The sequence below is a fragment of the Ptychodera flava genome, chromosome 9, assembly GCF_041260155.1.
Source record: "Ptychodera flava strain L36383 chromosome 9, AS_Pfla_20210202, whole genome shotgun sequence".
Lineage (NCBI taxonomy): Eukaryota > Metazoa > Hemichordata > Enteropneusta > Ptychoderidae > Ptychodera > Ptychodera flava.
Window position 1 is genome coordinate 17,088,044 of NC_091936.1, and position 19,398 is coordinate 17,107,441.

Below are 19,398 nucleotides of genomic sequence, written 5' to 3' on the forward strand. Positions count from 1 at the left end.
TCAGATTGAGAGTGGTGATATTGGCCCTCTAGTATGCCTTGGCCCATTAAGTAGGGAGGCCAGCAGGTCGCCCAGGACGTGCTGAATTGACACTCAATCACCAGTGACTTAGTCATGTTCAAAATTGAAAAACATCGATAACGGGAAAGAAAATTGTGGAAAAAAATACATGAGGCTAAAAATTAAAAATGCAGCTATTCTCTCATATGTTTTTTATTTCTTTATATGAACTACTTACTTTTTGAATAAACTGCAAAATTGAGGTAGAAACGTACCGGGAACGGCGATCTGAAACATGGCAGCACCTAATATTTACATCGCCGATTTTGAAACGCATTTTTGAAGGTGAGCCAATAAAAAATCCCTTACATCGAATACTCATTTGAAAGCCCAGATCTCGCTTTTTCTCGCGATATAAGGTTCTTCACCAACATAGGGCAGTGTATATGACCAAATCCGAGACAAAAAATTGAGAGCGATTTTTCCGAGACCTAACCCGACCAACTCTCAGTGAAACGTCCTCTAGTACGCAGTTTATCATTATTTCTTTGAATTTTTGCTAGAAAAATGAGAAATTTTGAACAGCTCACATATTTATTGACGGAGATATTGACCACGCTTCACAGTAAGTGAGGCTACCCACAATTCTCCATGATCCGTACACACGGAGATCACTCATTGAACTGGAGCAAATTTCTTCTGTACACAGAACAGCTCGGTCCATATATCAAAATTCTGGGACCATAGTTTTGATAATCATAATTCTCTAATTTCTCATGGTGAATAATGAGAAGATCAATCCCTTTTGCGCAGAGGAGATAGCAATTTGTGATTTGTCGACATAGATTTTTGACAACCATACACAATATTTTCAAGGAAACTAAGGGAATAAGTTGCATCTGTGTTGGCAAAAGAAAGGGTATTGATTTTTTTAAATGTTTGTAACAAAGGAAATTTGCATGTCTGACAGGTGGTATGATGAGACCATCTTAGTTGCTGATAACTTTACCATGACAAGTGTGCAATTTTTAGCACCTCAAAACATCGACTTCTCATTCAATTTACTCCTGAATTTTAAAGATGATCAATAATTTGGAACATAGTTTTAACCAATAATCCTTAAATTAAATTCTAAGTTTCAAATTGTTCAGAAACTGATAAAATTGAAGAAGCCTTTACCAAATAATGTCAAAACTCCACATGGCCCCAGTGGTGATGTTTTGAAAGCCTTTATTTGGATAAAATACTTTTTGTAGGTAGTTTTAATGCAGTAGAGCTATTCAAAAGTGTCATCAGCTCAAAAAGACCTTCAATTGATATATCACTTATGCCATTGAGCTTAATATTTTCATTTTGTCATTTCTCGTTAAGTGTCGTTCATCCGTTGCCATGGATAAATCCAATATGGCCACCATCGTAATCGCGTAATTTTAGGATACATTTGTGTGTGCCATTGAAATCTATCTCCATGCCAAATTTGGTACAAAAGATGTTTTATTAACAAAGTTACAGCAAATTTACTGTAAATTTCAGCTAAAACTCCTTCATTTTGTCCCATTGTTCCCATTGTTATTATATGTATTGTCTTTCTACAGAAAGAGTAAAAGTGAATGTTTTAAAAGCTATAAAATTGTAACCGTTCATCCAATTTCGAAAATTAAAAAAATGTTTAGCTTCTCTCATTGAAATCTAAAAAACTACATTAATTAAAATGCAGATTGAACATTTCAAAATTTCAGTTGGCCTCCCTACATCAAGAGTGACAAAGATTTATCAGAACTATTGATACATGTAACAAACAGCAGAGTGTGATTATAAACTAGTTAAATACACAGGCCATCAGGATGAATATGTTACATCAATTTGATGAGTTTCGTGTCCTCTTTCTACATGTATGATAATTTTTAAGACAATCATCCAAATTTCCAAACAATACAGTGGACTATTTTTTCTGAATTTATTTTCATTAAAAAAATTCAGAAAGAAAAACTTCAGAGAAAAATACAAAATTTAAGATATTTCCATGAAAATTTAAAACAAGCAACCTGCGGTGGCCGATTGAGCTCCCCTGTGTTAAGCAGATAATAACTTTTTATGACACGTGTTGACGAAGAAGGAAATCTTTAATAGCTTACCTCAGAATGACCTGACCAAAAATGGCAAAATATGCAATTGAAGATTTCATCGTAATTTTAACATATCACATTAAGATCACCTCTAGGAACATGTCTACCAAATATCAAAGCTATCAGACAAGTAGTTTTTCAGAAACAAATTTTTCAACCATAAATTGCTCTAAAATACAAAATTGCAAATTTCATAATAATTTCAATCCCTAGGAAGCAGTATATCAAAGCTATCGGACAGGTGTTTATAAATGTGACCAGAAATGGCAAAATTGCTCCAACAATACAACATTGCAGATTTCATCAGTATTAATTAATACATCACATTTTGATCATCCCTAGGAACCTGTATACCAAATAGCAAAGCTATCAGACAAGCAATTTTGGAGAGAAAAAAATGACCAAAAATGGGGCAAATGGACCCAAAATTACAGATATGAAAATGTCACCACAATTTGAACAAACCTGACTGAGGTCACCCTGAGGAAAATGCATACCAAATTTCAAAGTAATTGGACAATCCATTTCAGAGATGACTTTTGACTTAAGACAGAAAAAATTACCCCCAAAATACTACAAATTTAACTACAATTTGAACACAACTAATCTGACGTATGATACACAGATTTAGCAATATGCAGGATTTTTCCTTTTTTTACGTTCACATCTCTACCCTGGGTGAACCTGTACACCAACTAAGATGGTAGGTACTGCCACTTTGGAGTTTTGATCGGGACTGACATACATACTTCGTACATTCATACATGTATATATACAGACAAACATACAGACATTGCCAATTTATCACAAAAGCTATCTTTGGTACATATAGATATACCAATTTGAGCTAAAAAGGGAGTGAGAAACAGAGTCACACAACTCAAGGATTGCATTTCAAAATAAATTATTGAATACATTTATTTGGTATGTAACAAAACACTGTAAAGACTACACGTTCTCATAAACTGTCTCGAAACACCAAAAAGTCAAAGTATTGCAGTGGCTCTGAAATAATGTCAATAAAGAAAAATTCTGACTACTGATAGTTCATTAAAAAAAAGTCAACAATCTTACAAAACGCTTCGGCTACGATTTCAGTAAAATCTGTATTTGCAGTCTCCACATTCTGCCAGCATCAAGATTTGGCATTGCTAGAGCAATAATATAGCTATATGTGTGTCTAGAACTATACAAAATAACAACTAGAATCAAATCTTTAGTCAACTTCCTCAACTTTAGGCCCTGTACTCTGTTGACTGCTGTTGCTATGGCTACCATGCAGTTTTGCCATGATGGGTGAACAAACTTTCTGTAACTCATCTTGTTTGTGATCAAACTCTTCTTTCTCAGCTAACGTATTGTTATCTAACCAACTAATTGTGTCATTGACTTTGTCCAAAACAATGTCTTTGTCTGCCTGGCTGAGTTTGTTTTCCACATTTGGATCTGTCACGGTAGATTTCACGCTGTATGCGTAGCTTTCCAATGAATTCCTGGATGAAACTCTCTCTCGTTGTTTATCGTCTTCCGCCTTGAATTTCTCAGCATCTGCAACCATCTTGTCGATGTCTTCCTTGCTCAGTCTGTCTTTGTCATTGGTGATGGTGATTTTGTTGCTTCTGCCGGTACTCTCGTCTTTGGCCGTCACATTCAGGATGCCGTTGGCGTCGATGTCGAAGGTGACTTCAATCTTGGGAACACCGCGGGGAGCTGGTGGGATTCCAGACAGTTCAAATAGACCCAGTCTGTTGTTGTCTTTTGTCATGGCACGCTCACCTTCAAAGACCTGTACGGTGACGGCTGGTTGGTTGTCTGCATAAGTGGTGAATGTCTTGGAGGTCTTGGCTGGGATGCGAGTGTTACGGTCAACCAGATTGGTCATAACACCACCAGCTGTTTCTATACCCAGTGACAGTGGAGCAACATCCACCAGAAGCACATCTTTCACCTCTTCACTCTTATCACCTGACAAAATAGCAGCCTGCACTGCCGCACCATAGGCCACGGCTTCATCTGGATTGATGGATCTATTCAGCTCTTTACCATTGAAGAAAGACTGAAGCAGGTTTTGGATCTTGGGAATACGAGTTGAACCACCGACCAACACCACCTCGTCAATCTTGGATTTGCTTATCTTGGCATCTAACAAGGCCTTTTCCACGGGCTCCAATGTTTTACGGAACAAATCAGAGCAGAGTTCTTCGAACCTTGCACGGGTGACACTGGTGTAGAAATCAACTCCCTCGTAGAGAGAGTCAACTTCGATGGAAGCTTGTGTACTGTTTGAAAGTGTCCTCTTCGCTCTCTCGGCGGCTGTTCTCAGTCGACGAAGGGCTCTTGCGTTGTCACTGATGTCTTTCTTGTATTTTCTCTTGAATTCTTGTTTTAGATGGTTTACCAATCTGTTATCAAAGTCTTCACCTCCAAGGTGAGTATCTCCTGCAGTCGACCTGACTTCAAACATACCATCTTCGATTGTCAGGATGGAAACATCGAAAGTGCCGCCACCTAGGTCGAAAATCAGGACGTTTTTCTCACCTTTCAGTTTTTTGTCAAGTCCGTATGCCAATGCAGCTGCCGTTGGTTCGTTGATGATTCGCATAACATTCAGACCAGCTATCACGCCAGCGTCTTTGGTTGCTTGCCTCTGTGCGTCGTTGAAGTAAGCTGGAACAGTAATGACTGCATTTCTCACGTCGTGTCCCATATATGCTTCGGCAGTTTCCTTCATCTTTGTGAGCACCATGGAACTGATTTCCTCGGGGTTGAAAATTTTCTCTTCACCTTTGAATTGCGCCTTGACTTTCGGCTTGCCGCTTTGGTTGATGACTTCAAACGGCCAAAGTTTCTTATCGGCCTGGACAGACGAGTCATCGTATCGACGCCCAATCAAACGCTTGGCATCGAAGATGGTATTTTTCGGATTCATAGCTACCTGGTTCTTGGCTGCATCACCGATCAGCCTCTCTGTATCTGTAAAGGCAACGTAGCTGGGTGTCGTTCTGTTGCCTTGATCATTGGCGATGATTTCCACTTTACCATGTTGGAAAACCCCAACACAAGAGTAGGTAGTGCCTAAGTCGATTCCAATAGCTGAAGGCATGTTGATATTCTTGCTGTATTCGGTCTCGTGTAGTCTATCGTCCGCTTGCGACTTCTGAACGAGTGCTTCTTCTCCTGTCGAGCCTCTTTGCACCGCTTTTGATTTGATATCTGACGATCCTGCCCAGCCGACTGCATATATAAAGCCATGATTTTCGAGAAGCTTCGCATTCGCGAAGGTTCTCGTATTTTCGTATTATCGCTTTGAATAGGTAGTGGCGCCCTCAACATCCACTTTGATGAACGCGTTGAGTAAGCTTCGGCATCGGCATCAGGATTAACGCCATGCTCACAGCGGTTCACAACAACATAAACATCATCTATAGGCCTACAGATATATATTGCGTATGTTCAATGTAACACTTGTGATACAGACAATACAAAACAATAGAGATTTTGCTTTTGCTTTACAGTTCGGAGATAATAACTACAAAAACTTTCGGATATTCGTTCGATAAGGATCTTTCCTCTTTAGAAACAGTAGAAATGTCCTCGTCACGTACTCAGCGCACAGTTTCTGGTCTGACGGACTCGACTGAGTAGTTTTACCAATTTGAAGACGAAAAGCGCTAACCTCTCGGCAGCGACCGATTTAGAGGTCAGTATCAAAACTGAACACAGGTATGCTTTCCTCAAAATAAACGCGATAGAAATCGACTGGGTAATCAACTACACCGTACCATAAACTAAAATATTTTGTTTCCTTTGTTATGAAATCTGCGCTAAATTTACCGTTCATATTCATGGTCCATGAACACGACTTAGAGGTTTTTTTCCCCAACGGCTAGTCTGTGAAAGGATTAGAATACCCCTCTTGATGCTAGTAAATACTTAGCCCTGCGTACCTTGCTGTGTGTTTCGGGCGTTACAAATGTGGTGGGGGCCGTGTAACGCCCGAAACACACAGCACGGTACGCAGGGCTAGTAAATAATAAGCTCAGATATACATGTATAGTCAAGGCAGTGCTAACTTGAAAATGAGATTGTTTTATTAATAGGTCCTAAATAACGATGTCGTCATGTAGACTCTCTTTCCAAAAGTTATTCTGATGCTTCAGCCTAGGTAAGATGGTACAGATAATAACAGTAGGCTACATAGCTGCAATAATATTATTGTTGCCTTGGTTGGCTGTGGTGCTTAGGGACGGACCATTAGATCTTGGGAGGGGGTGGTCGCAATGAAATTGTGAATTTTTTTTACAATTGTAAATTTCTAAAAGAGCTTTTTCCAAATGAGAAAAGCTGTGCTATTTTTTTTTCTGAGTAAATTTTCAGATTTATAATTTTTTTTTAAGTTTGACGCTGTCTGAGGATACAATGTACATCCATAGCACTTGCGCAAATAAGATTGCGTGCTGTAACTACAACATACATATGGCCTAGTGATTTATATTGCTGACAGATTTCACGAAGTTGCAGATCATCTTTTGACAAGCTGAGAAGCTGTTTGCAAAATATAGTGAAATTTGCATATTTGTCTTTTTAGGGCAATTTATGCCATTTACAGTCAAAAAATCTGTATTCTCTGAAAGGGCTTGTCCTATTTCTTTGAAATTTGCTACATAAGTCCCTTAAGATTTGTTTAAATCATGCTCTTTTTTGTGGTGGACAAATTTTTCAGGTAAGGGGTGGACCATTTGATATCCTGGGGGGGGGCTTGGAAGATTGGTGGAGAGCCATTATTTTTTTTCCCATGTGCTTCACCATGAATTATTTTTTTTCTACAGGGCATATGCTGGCAACTTATTTTTTCACTTTCCTTCTTCGAGATATATTTTTTTTTTCCAAATTTTGGTGCAATGTTTGTTTGCTTGGTTTTTCACACCCAGTAACATGATGTTGTTCTATCGCACACAGACTATATTGAAGAAACTAAATAAAGATATGTAAATACATGTACATTTTGATTCACTTTACAAAACCATATTTGTAAAATCATGTACATTTATGGCATTTACTTGTCAGTGTTGTCCTTACATTGAAAGTAGCCGGGTAATTTAAGAAAGTAGACAGATGGACTGCGAGGGAGCGAAGCGACTGAGTGGCGAGTGAGCGTAGCGAACGAGGGGGGGAGAGAGCGCGAGAGGGGGGTGTCCCCCCTCTCGCAAGGCGAAAAATGAAATTTTGGAGTGGAAATGGTTTTCTCTGGTGGCATCTGAGGTGACATATACAGACTGAAACAGTACTTTTGTTGTGTGTCTTAGACGTGGCTCACATACAACAAAACAAACAAACATGATTTTGTTTTGTTTGTATTATTTATGACACACTTATGGTTTATTTGCAGTGAAGATGTAACATTTAATCTTAAATCACCTGCTGTCTGCTCATTCATTGCCCATTTCCCATTCTTCATTACCACATAGTAGTTTCCCCAAAACCATCAAACTCATTCAATTCTAATCAAAACACATTCGCTTTTGTTAAGAAAAACATTGGTAAGATAATTCACTATAACAGTGTTCGCATTTACGAATAAAACATGCGTATATAGAAAACTCATAACAATGAAATAATGTGTAGAGAGTCGATCCAATGCGTAATAATATTACGCATTGGATTGAGTCTCTACGCATTTTTTCATTGTTATGAGTTTTCTATACGCAACGATAATAGTAAAATGTTTACAGGCTGTCTCTCTTCTTGTGGTATTTTGACAAAATCCTTACATTCAGATTTACATATTTCTGGAAAACACTGGTGAGCAATTTCAATTTCAGCATACTTCCTCTAATCAGAAGGTCATGTATACTGTACAATTGTTCATATTCAGTTATTGTTCCTCAAGCTTGAAATGGTTTATGCTTTACAAAACTCCAGAGCTACTGCTTGATTTTTATTGATGCTGCAGTGTGCATCGAACAATTGCCAAAATTTTTTTTCCGAGTCGCAATGGTCCTTATTTTTTTTCCATCAGCCACTTAAAGCCAGATTTTTTTTTTCGAGCAACTCCACCTGACATCTTTTTTTTCCCCCCAAATCTTCCAAGCCCCCCCAGGATATCAAATGGTCCACCCCTAATTGTCATTCAGCATTTGCTACACACAAACGATTAGTCATGCAGATTTATCAGTATTTGCTATAGAGATTTTTTTACAAGAGGGCATAGAAGTGGTGCAAAGCACCACAAGCGACCGCATAAGCGGTCGCGGGGAGGTCAGCCGTTGGAGCTTTTGAAAAACAGAGATTAAAATGGTATTTGGTGGCACTTGGGGAGTATTTTTTCAGACTTTTTTCGTATAAAAATCTCAAAGGAAAAGAAATCTGAGACAGTGTTCCATAACTTTTATTCCAGTTCACTGATTTCAATGAAGATTACATTTTTTGAAAACGAAAACATAGCGACAGACATACATTTATCTTGTTCACCCATTCTTTCATTCATCATTGCAATAAAATGCTGTGAAAAAAATGAACCTGATGTGGTCTGCATCTGTTCACCTTGATCTTAAAAGGCTAATATAACTTTCTGTCTTGACAACCATACCATGGTGTACCTGCTAGGTTTGTACGCAGGAAACAAGTAAAAAACAGGCTCTAAAATTTTATAATTTTCAAGTGATCAGAATACAAAAGTCCTGAAAAGATACGATGCTACCAGATACTTGTCATAGTCACTTGTCATTTTGCCAACTAGGGGTATAGAGCAATTTTCTCCTACTCTGCCCATATGCAGACGCGTATACACGTTAGTTTGACGTGTACGCGCAGAGCAGACTAAACTGAGCCGACAAGTAACTGAATATAACACTCTAAATGTATACAATAAAATTAAAAATATGCCTGGAGGATGTACTAAAAATACAGAAAGCTGCTTCCTGTCGGTAAAATCAAAAAGAAATTCAAGATTTTAAAGACTTTTGCAGATTTTTTTTACGCTTTTGTATTCTTATTTATTTTTTTTTATTTTGCAGATTTTTTTCACTAACTTTCTGCTCTGAATTTTTTTTCTGTTTTTCACCTACCCTCCCAAGATCTAATGGTCCGTCCCTTAGGCTTCTGTCGCGCTGCTTGCACCTTGCCCCGCAGCCAACCAAGGCTACAACTATTGCAGCTGTAGACTACACTGATTTGTTAAAGGCCGTGTTTGGGGGGTGTTGTTGTGTTGTTGTTGTTGTTGTTGTTGTGTGTTAAAATAATCTCATTGCTCTATTAACCTTTGACTATGGCTGTAACTGTATTTTGCAATTGTCTCTCTGCTCCTAGATTTTGCCAACTAGGGGCTATAGAGCAATTTTCTCCTACTCTGCCCATATGCAGACGCGTATACACGTTAGTTTGACGTGTACAGGCAGAGCAGACTAACAGCCAACAAGTAACTGAATTGTCAAATGAGGCTATCGTATTTGCTTTAGCCATTTCTCGTGCCACAACTCTATGGATAGCGAATGTTCTGAGTCAAACGAAATCGAGCAGACTTCACCGTGAATCTGATACCGATAATCATCTGGTGGGGCAAAAGGAAATCACGCAAGAATTCTCGATGGTTAACGAGATGTCAACACGAACGCGGAAATTTCTAGAAGTTACCAGCATGAAACTATGGACGATGCCGAAGCTTTCTCAGCGCGTTGAGTAAGCTTCGGCATCGTTGAGGGCGCCACTAACCATTCAAGGTGACTCATAATACATACACGAAAACACGAGAACCTTCGCGACTGCGAAGTTTCTCGAAAATCATGGCTTTATATATGCAGTCGGCTGGAAAGGACCGTCAGATATCAAATCAAAAGCGGGGCAAAGAGGCTCGACAGGAGAAGAAGCACTCGTTCAGAAGTCGCAAGCGGACGATAGACTACACGAGACCGAATACAGCAAGAATATCAACATGCCTTCAGCTATTGGAATCGACTTAGGCACTACCTACTCTTGTGTTGGGGTTTTCCAACATGGTAAAGTGGAGATCATTGCCAATGATCAAGGCAACAGAACGACACCCAGCTACGTTGCCTTTACAGATACAGAGAGGCTGATCGGTGATGCAGCCAAGAACCAGGTAGCTATGAATCCGAAAAATACCATCTTCGATGCCAAGCGTTTGATTGGGCGTCGATACGATGACTCGTCTGTCCAGGCCGATAAGAAACTTTGGCCGTTTGAAGTCATCAACCAAAGCGGCAAGCCGAAAGTCAAGGCGCAATTCAAAGGTGAAGAGAAAGTTTTCAACCCCGAGGAAATCAGTTCCATGGTGCTCACAAAGATGAAGGAAACTGCCGAAGCATATATGGGACACGACGTGAGAAATGCAGTCATTACTGTTCCAGCTTACTTCAACGACGCACAGAGGCAAGCAACCAAAGACGCTGGCGTGATAGCTGGTCTGAATGTTATGCGAATCATCAACGAACCAACGGCAGCTGCATTGGCATACGGACTTGACAAAAAACTGAAAGGTGAGAAAAACGTCCTGATTTTCGACCTAGGTGGCGGCACTTTCGATGTTTCCATCCTGACAATCGAAGATGGTATGTTTGAAGTCAGGTCGACTGCAGGAGATACTCACCTTGGAGGTGAAGACTTTGATAACAGATTGGTAAACCATCTAAAACAAGAATTCAAGAGAAAATACAAGAAAGACATCAGTGACAACGCAAGAGCCCTTCGTCGACTGAGAACAGCCGCCGAGAGAGCGAAGAGGACACTTTCAAACAGTACACAAGCTTCCATCGAAGTTGACTCTCTCTACGAGGGAGTTGATTTCTACACCAGTGTCACCCGTGCAAGGTTCGAAGAACTCTGCTCTGATTTGTTCCGTAAAACATTGGAGCCCGTGGAAAAGGCCTTGTTGGATGCCAAGATAAGCAAATCCAAGATTGACGAGGTGGTGTTGGTCGGTGGTTCAACTCGTATTCCCAAGATCCAAAACCTGCTTCAGTCTTTCTTCAATGGTAAAGAGCTGAATAGATCCATCAATCCAGATGAAGCCGTGGCCTATGGTGCGGCAGTGCAGGCTGCTATTTTGTCAGGTGATAAGAGTGAAGAGGTGAAAGATGTGCTTCTGGTGGATGTTGCTCCACTGTCACTGGGTATAGAAACAGCTGGTGGCGTTATGACCAATCTGGTTGACCGTAACACTCGCATCCCAGCCAAGACCTCCAAGACATTCACCACTTATGCAGACAACCAACCAGCCGTCACTGTACAGGTCTTTGAAGGTGAGCGTGCCATGACAAAAGACAACAACCGACTGGGTCTATTCGAACTGTCCGGAATCCCACCAGCTCCCCGTGGTGTTCCCAAGATTGAAGTCACCTTCGACATCGACGCCAACGGCATCCTGAATGTGACGGCCAAAGACGAGAGTACCGGCAGAAGCAACAAAATCACCATCACCAATGACAAAGACAGACTGAGCAAGGAAGACATCGACAAGATGGTTGCAGATGCTGAGAAATTCAAGGCGGAAGACGATAAACAACGAGAGAGAGTTTCATCCAGGAATTCATTGGAAAGCTACGCATACAGCGTGAAATCTACGGTGACAGATCCAAATGTGGAAAACAAACTCAGCCAGGCAGACAAAGACACTGTTTTGGACAAAGTCAATGACACAATTAGTTGGTTAGATAACAATACGTTAGCTGAGAAAGAAGAGTTTGATCACAAACAAGATGAGTTACAGAAAGTTTGTTCACCCATCATGGCAAAACTGCATGGTAGTCATAGCAACAGCAATAGCAGTCAACAGAGTACAGGGCCTACTGTTGATGAAGTTGACTAAATATTTTATCTGATTCTAATTGTAATCTTGTATAGTTCTAGATACGCATATAGCTATATTGTGGCTCTAACAATTCTGAATCTTGATGCTGACATAAAATGTAGAGAGATGCAAATACAGATTTTACTGAAATTGTAGCTGAAGTGTTTTGTAAGATTGTAGACTTTTAAATGAACTATCAGTAGTTAGAATTTTTCTATATTGACACATTTCACAGCCACTGTAATACTTTTAACTTATACTTTTAACTTGTGTTTCGAGATTTTATGAAAACCTGTAGTTGGTTTTGGTGTTTTGTTACATATCAAATAAATATATGCAATAATTTATTTTGAAATGCAATCCCTTGAGTTGTGTGATTCTATTTCTCACTCTCTTTTTAGCTCAAATTGGTATATGTAGATGTACCAAAGATAGCTTATGTGGTAAATTGGCGGCGTCTGTATGTTTGTTTGTATGTATAATTTATGTATGTACGTACGAAAGTATGTATGTCAGTCCCCATCAAAAACTCAAAAGTGGTAGTACCTACCATCTTAGTATTTGGTGTACAGGTGTGCCCAGGGTAGAGATGTGAACGTGTCAGATAATATAATAATGTAAATCTCTGTAACCATTCATCTGATGGATTGAAACTGGTTATGCAGGTTCCTTCAAGTAACCTAAATTAGTTGTGTTCAAATTGTGGTTAAATTTATAGTATTTTGGGGGTTATTTTTTCTGTTTTTTGTCAAAAGTCTTCTCTGAAGTGGTTTGTCCAATTACTTTGAAAGTTGGTATGCATGTTCCTCAGGGTGACCTCAGTCAGGTTTGTTCAAATTGTGGTGACATTTTCATATCTGTAATATTGGGTTCATTTGCCCCATTTTGGTTGTCTGATAGCTTTGCTATTTGGTATACAGGTTCCTAGGGATGATCAAAATGTGAAATATTTAAATCCTGATAAATTCTGCAATTTTGTATTGTTGGAGCAATTTAACCATTTCTGGTAATATTTATAAACACCTGTCTGATAGCTTTGATATACCGGTTCCTAGGGATTGAATTAACTGTGAAATTTGCAATTTTGTATTTTAGGGCAATTTTTGCCATTTTGAGTTGAAAAATTTGTTTCTCAAAAACTACTTGTCTGATAGGTTCCATATTTGGTAGACTGTCCTAGGGATGATCTTACATATGTTCAAATTATGATGAAATCTTCAATTGCGTATTTTTGCAGCTATTTTTTTTGCCATTTTCGGTCAGGCCATCCTGTAGTAAGCTCTCAAAGATTTCCTTCTTCATCAACAGGTGTCACAAAAAGATATCCTCAGGGCAGCTTGATAAGCCACCATAGGTTGCTTGTTTTAAATTTTCATAGAAATGTCTTCAATTTTGTATTTCTTGTGACGTTTTTCTTTTTTCAATATTTTATGAAAAGTAAATTCAGAAATATAGTCCGCTGTATTGTTTTGAAATTTGGTTTATAAAACTTCATTGCTGGATGATTGTCATAAAAATTATCATACATGTAGAAAGAGGACACAAAACTCATAAAATTGATGTAACATATTCATCCTGATGGCCTGTGTATTTAACTATTTTATAATCACACCCTGCTGTTTGTTACATGTATCAATAGTTCTGATAAATCTTTGTCACTCTCGATGGGCCAAGGCATACAAGAGGGCCAATGTCATCACTCTGTCAATCTGTGTATGTTAGGCTGTCCACCCATCCGTTAATCTGTCTGCAGACCAAGTTTTTGGAGCTCAAATATGAATAAATTTTATCTTTAGTCTTCAGTCGTGTAACCATAGTACAGGTACTAAATATTGTCCACATTAATTGCATGCAATACATATTACAAGAGAACACCTTTACTTTGGTATGGTACATTGTATCTCAATTTTTAATGTACCGTGCTGCTTAAAGCTTTGCAATGAATATGTGTGTGTCCGTTGCAATAGTTGCCAACCATTATGCACATATGAATATTACAAGCCAGGGCCCAAAGAAGCTTCTAAATTTTGTACGTTCATTCACTTTGGCTTGCCAAATCTAACCAAATGTGAGCAAAGTGTCATTGACGCTATTTTTTCCATTGGAACAACTCAATCTGTAAGTCCTGGTATATTTCCAGTCACATTGCATTGCACTATATGTGAATCAGAGAGCAAATTACGCAGTGACATTTCCTTCTCATTTTACTCCCCATTTTGTATACATCTTCTCCACCCAAGGCAGAATCAATGACTGTGCCAAGTAAGCTGTCATACCATACTCAGAAAATCATGCATGCCTGTTACATTTGTTTTTTAGTGTAGTTAGTTTTTCATGACATCTAAAATGTTTCAAACCAGTGTCAATAATAACACTTCACTCCCATGTAATGAGAACGGAAGTACTCTCAACACACAAATGAACTAAAAGTTTTAGTTTTTCATATTTTGAGATGCAAATTACCTTTAACCTTTCATTACCATGGGCTTGGTCCAATCTAGCTGTCGAAACGTCTGTGCAAGGAGTACTCAAAATTTTCATTCCGGCAGCGGACTTTGTCCCTCACTCTAACGCCTGATGTTCTCGTTTGCATATCAATGGAATTTGTTTTTAGTGCCCAAGTAAAACTCTTGAGTACTTCTTGGAAAATCAGCCGAAATACATACACAAAGAGATTTTGTTCACGACAGTAGTTAGGGAATGACATATAATCAGAGTTCAGGCAGGTATAGGTCAGTTTAATGAATTACACTCACTTTGGTTTATTTTGCTGTTCGAAGTCCCGACCCAAGTTGGGCTGACGTAATTTACTCATTTCCCCTACCAGATGGCCCGCAGCTGTCTGTGGCAGGGTTGATCTTTTGATATCCGGTATAGATGCAACCGACCCCACCACAGACAGCTTGTTTCCACAGCTAGGTCCAATTATATGATTTTTAGTGGCATGGTTCAACCCTCATACAGTAAAATAGGGTGACACGCAACCTCCTCAAAATAATAATCACAGAAACTGAACAACCGTATTTAACAAATATTAAATCTCTTGATTGTTTTATTCTCATTCAACATGGAAAGTGGTTATCTACAGTTCTTTAAATAAACAACATCGATTTGTACAAATTGTAACTTTCTTAAAAATTACCACTTGGAATACAAATATGACAGCAATCTGGTCGCGACAGCAAGTACTGCCTATTATGCCATGCTACAAAGTCCTATGTACAAGTCACTATCGTTAAATATGATTTCTAAAGATTTAAAATAGTTTTACAGTTAAGAAATATTATAGTCATTTTCAATTATATAGCCCTTTTAATAATTTTTGTTTCACTTTGTAAATGATTGTGGATTTGACCATGTAACTAAAATTACGTGTATTACACACCAATGGAGGTATACAATTACAGTCACACAAATACACTGCCATGTGGTTCCTTTGCAGATGAGAAAAACCAGCACATTCTCCTGCAACTGAAAAACTCATACAAACAGTCAAATTTCTCTTATTAAACCTGAAAGAGAATTTGCATTATTAATTTTTGACAATTGTTTTGGCTGTTTTCATGGAAACTAATTTGGGAAATCCTTAGCTGTTTTGCAAGCCAGTTGCCAGATTTCAGCATACTTGATTCTGAATGGAGGATCCCAGCATGTTGAAATCTGAAACCAATCTGAATCACTGCCATTTCCCCGAATATGAGAACAAAATCCAAAGGTAAACAATTCCAAGTTCTGTACATAGAAATTTATGTGTACTCTTTGACACTGACGAAAGTATCCTGCTCCAAAAACTGTAAAACCCTCTGACCTATTTGCTCTGTATATATCAATGATGCCACCGTACTTCACCTAGTATTTGCGTTGTTATTTCTGTGAATGCCATATACAAACACCACAATTTGGTACAATCATACAGTGTTTTCAATGGCAAGTTTGGACCTCTGACAAAGGTTTTAAGGGGTATACAGGACAAACAGTAAGAAAAATTGCAAACTTTGTTATGATTGAATTGGTGTACCCTTCCATTTTGTTTTCAAATTTGTCTTTAAATTCGGGCAATACAGTTGGCAAAACTTATTACAGTTCAGTTGACAAAAATACTGTCAAATACAGTGGCTTGCGTTGGAGCATTGGCAATGCGGGAAAAAGACATACTATGCAAAGTGAGAAGTTGCCAACTCTGCCAGGCATGATTATCGTCCAGGCGGTAATATCAGTCAACCACAAATAAATCAACTCTGTGAAAGTTGAAACTTTGGCTGGAAGGAGGGAACTTTTTGTCAAAACAACACCACACATCTAAACACATTCCTCTAACTGTCCACAACACAGCATTTGCAAACGTTGTGCAGATCTGATGGTGTTGTTTTGACTACGTGTGACTTCCTTCTATACAATGTTCCAACTTTCGCCGAGTTGATTTCTTTGTGGTGGACTGATATTACCGCTAGACGATAGCTACACCTGACAGTCTTGGAAACTACTCAATGTAGACAGTATGTCTATAGCTCCAATATTGCCAATGGTTCAACGCAAAACACTGTAATATGGAACACTTGATTCTCAATTGATGCCTGTATCTCATAATTGTCTCAAACTGTAGCTCCTGAAACGGAAGTCGACAGTCTATGTCTTTGTACACCCTGGTTCATTTTACAGCTTACTATTCTCAGATGAAAGACAATCTGGTAAATTATGCGATGGCTGGTAATCACAGATCTGAAAAACTTGGACACACACTGTGTGAGTGATATATCAAACACATATGTATCTGCTAAATTCTATTACTACATGTGCATACATAAATCCCATGATCTCATTGTATAAATTGCTTCAAATATGAAATACCTGTGAATAAGTCATGAACTGGGATTATATGCAACTCTAAATAAATTACGAAGATATATTTCGTCACGGATTGAAAATCCCCATACCACTTGAATACTCTTGATGGAAGGTAATAAAAAGCTAATTTCGCGGAATGGACTTTGACTCGTGTTTCATGAGTGTGCCTTGTGGCAAGGTGCGTTCAACTTGATAAAAATACATGATACAAAATTTTGATTTTGCAAATTGAAATGAAATGAAGCTCTAATACAGCTATATATTTGTATATGTCAAATTTGAGAGAAATCCTTGGCAATGTCTGACCCAAAGCATGTAGCTGCAATGTGAAAGTCCACGAGATGGCCACCTCATAGCCATGTTTGCAATATGCAGACGTGGATATTTTACTGTGGAACAAGTAAACGTATGCATACACTATGATGTTTTTCTTCTGCTGCACTGTAAAAGAAATTGCACAACAGAGAAATTGGCCACAAACTGGCAGGATGGACAGAAGCAGATATGAGACCAAATTTATTGGTAATATTAAAGCTGCCATTCTGGTCGACACCAAACAGGACTTCTGTCAATCACTGACAGTGCATCAAGTGAGAAGCTTAACCCTGTGGCTGATATGGTCTGGCCCAAGCCCATTGCATATATGTACTAAGGTAAATGAGGACCAATGTATAGGAATATGGGAGGTGAAAGCCAGCGTTAAACTTTTCACCCCCAATGCCCTGTATAGAGGTCCACACTTACCATTGATAACAATGGGTTTGGGCCAAACCATGGAGATGAAAGGGTTACTCTTACATCTACTAGTAGTAATGTACGCTTTAATACATTAATTGGAATATCTGTAATAAAAGGCAAGACTTCAAGGTCAACATTTTGACTAGTACTGTATCAACGAGAGTAAATCTGAATATTTTTGCAGTCCAATGAACAGGGCACACTATTCCTCAATCTTTCACTATGAAATATTTTTACAAAAATTTCAAATTATTCAAAATATTGTCACTGTTAATCATAACAAAAAAGAAGTGGAAAATCTATGAGTCTTCAAAAATTCACATTGATTTTTCACATTATTAAACTTTGACTATTGAGTTTTGAAAGACACACTGGTGATTGAAGCTAAAGGCTTTATTTTTTCGTGCATTGTCGAGTAGGCTTATGCCACAAAAAGTCTGAAAAACACGCCAAGAGTACGGTATCAACAGTATTACGGCTACTTCCTGAGCGGTGGTTGGGTACCAAACACATACATTGAGGCCTTTGAAATGTGCGTAAAGTCCAAAGCTCAAAGGCGCAGTTATTGAGAATGCAGGTATCATACATGTCTCGAGGGTTTATGGAATGGAAAAATCTTTGTTTCCGTCAGGACTACATGACTGTGCCTAGACCCCTGACCCCAAACACAAACAAATATATCCAAAAGAGAGTAATCATAGTTTCCTACAAAACTAGCACTAATGTATGTAGACTCCTCTCACAGTCCCCCCTTGCTAGCTGGTGTTGCCTGGCTCAGTGAGAGTAGCCAGATTGTGCCGAGTCAGGCCACATCAGTCCCGAGCACCATGCAACCATAGCACACAGCAGCCAGTGAGGGCCTGCAGGAGTGTATGATGTATGGTGCCAAATTCACTGTCAGTATAAGCTCTAAGAGTTCATATATTTACATACACGTCTCTACGATACATATAAAAGCAATGTGCTGTGAAAGACTTATCTGCTTTCCATACATTTAGGAAATTCTTTCCACTATCAGGAAAATTAAGTATGATAGAACTTTAAAAGATCTCCGTCTGTTAATAGACTGAAGATTGTCGTTAAGGTCGTTAACAATCTTGCTTGAAATTTGGAGACATGTTCTGTGACTCAATTTTTGCAAGTCAAGAAACTTTGTAAATTTTCCGTGTGGGTACTGAGGCACATAGACTGAAAGATCTGTCACTAGAGGGCGCTCTCTAGACAGCGTCCTCGAGTGACAGATCTTTCAGTATATGAGGCACATAGCAATGTGTCTCTCTATTAGTTCTTCAAACGGATTGTGTCAAAGTTTGAAAAATCTCTTGATGCAGGTTTACAGCAAAATGCATGTTCTGCTTCTTCTCACTGGCGCTTCAATGTACTCGTCTCCGAGAATCTCATCAACGTCATCAATGGGAACTGTTTCTTTTCCAGACATCTTGGCATCCTCCACTAACTCTTGAATGTTGTACTGAAAGTTAAAACAATGAAATTGAAAGGGTTAAAGTAGTATGTGCCATGGGGACAGATATTTGGACTAAAAATTTTACAATATTCTTTTGGCCTACCACATGTGAGGGTTCATTTTGAAGCTTACTGATTTAAATAAAGTTTTCACTGACTTAGTTTTGTGATAATCTAGAATTGTATTTCCCTAATAGAGATAACACAGGGATTGCATCCATTTTGAATTTCAAATATCAGTAAATATTGGGTAGTTTGTTTCTCTAGTTCCATAATTTGCACAGTGAGCCTCGATTCTTATTCTTGATTTTGAAAGAGAATGGGTGAAAGCTTGCTTGAGAAAAGCCTAAGAGCTTAAGTCAGTTGCTACTGTAATTTTTCAATATTCCCTTGGAAAGAAAACGACATATAATATGGCAA

The 19,398-nt window shown here is 38.6% G+C and overlaps 3 protein-coding genes across 3 annotated transcripts in view; 1 reads left to right on the forward strand and 2 right to left on the reverse strand.

Annotated features, from left to right (window-relative positions):
• Positions 1–3,013: 3,013 nt before the first annotated feature.
• On the reverse strand, positions 3,014–5,437 carry LOC139140173 (heat shock 70 kDa protein IV-like). The gene has a single exon (XM_070709237.1). The coding sequence runs from the start codon at positions 5,227–5,229 to the stop codon at positions 3,343–3,345; it is 1,887 nt and encodes a 628-aa protein (XP_070565338.1). The 5' UTR covers positions 5,230–5,437; the 3' UTR covers positions 3,014–3,342.
• Positions 5,438–9,733: 4,296 nt separating this feature from the next.
• On the forward strand, positions 9,734–12,291 carry LOC139140174 (heat shock 70 kDa protein IV-like). The gene has a single exon (XM_070709238.1). The coding sequence runs from the start codon at positions 10,057–10,059 to the stop codon at positions 11,947–11,949; it is 1,893 nt and encodes a 630-aa protein (XP_070565339.1). The 5' UTR covers positions 9,734–10,056; the 3' UTR covers positions 11,950–12,291.
• Positions 12,292–14,965: 2,674 nt separating this feature from the next.
• LOC139140175 (kinesin-like protein KIF28P) overlaps positions 14,966–19,398 on the reverse strand; it is a 29,033-nt gene continuing 24,600 nt past the window's right edge. The window contains exon 24 of the mRNA XM_070709239.1: positions 14,966–18,985. Coding sequence (XP_070565340.1) covers positions 18,848–18,985 — 138 coding nt within the window. The 3' untranslated portion in view covers positions 14,966–18,847. The remainder of the gene's footprint in view (positions 18,986–19,398) is intronic.

Bases quoted from the DNA above. Each gene is read 5' to 3' on its own strand.
- LOC139140173 (XM_070709237.1), bottom strand. From the start codon at position 5,229: ATGCCTTCAGCTATTGGAATCGACTTAGGCACTACCTACTCTTGTGTT.
- LOC139140174 (XM_070709238.1), top strand. From the start codon at position 10,057: ATGCCTTCAGCTATTGGAATCGACTTAGGCACTACCTACTCTTGTGTT.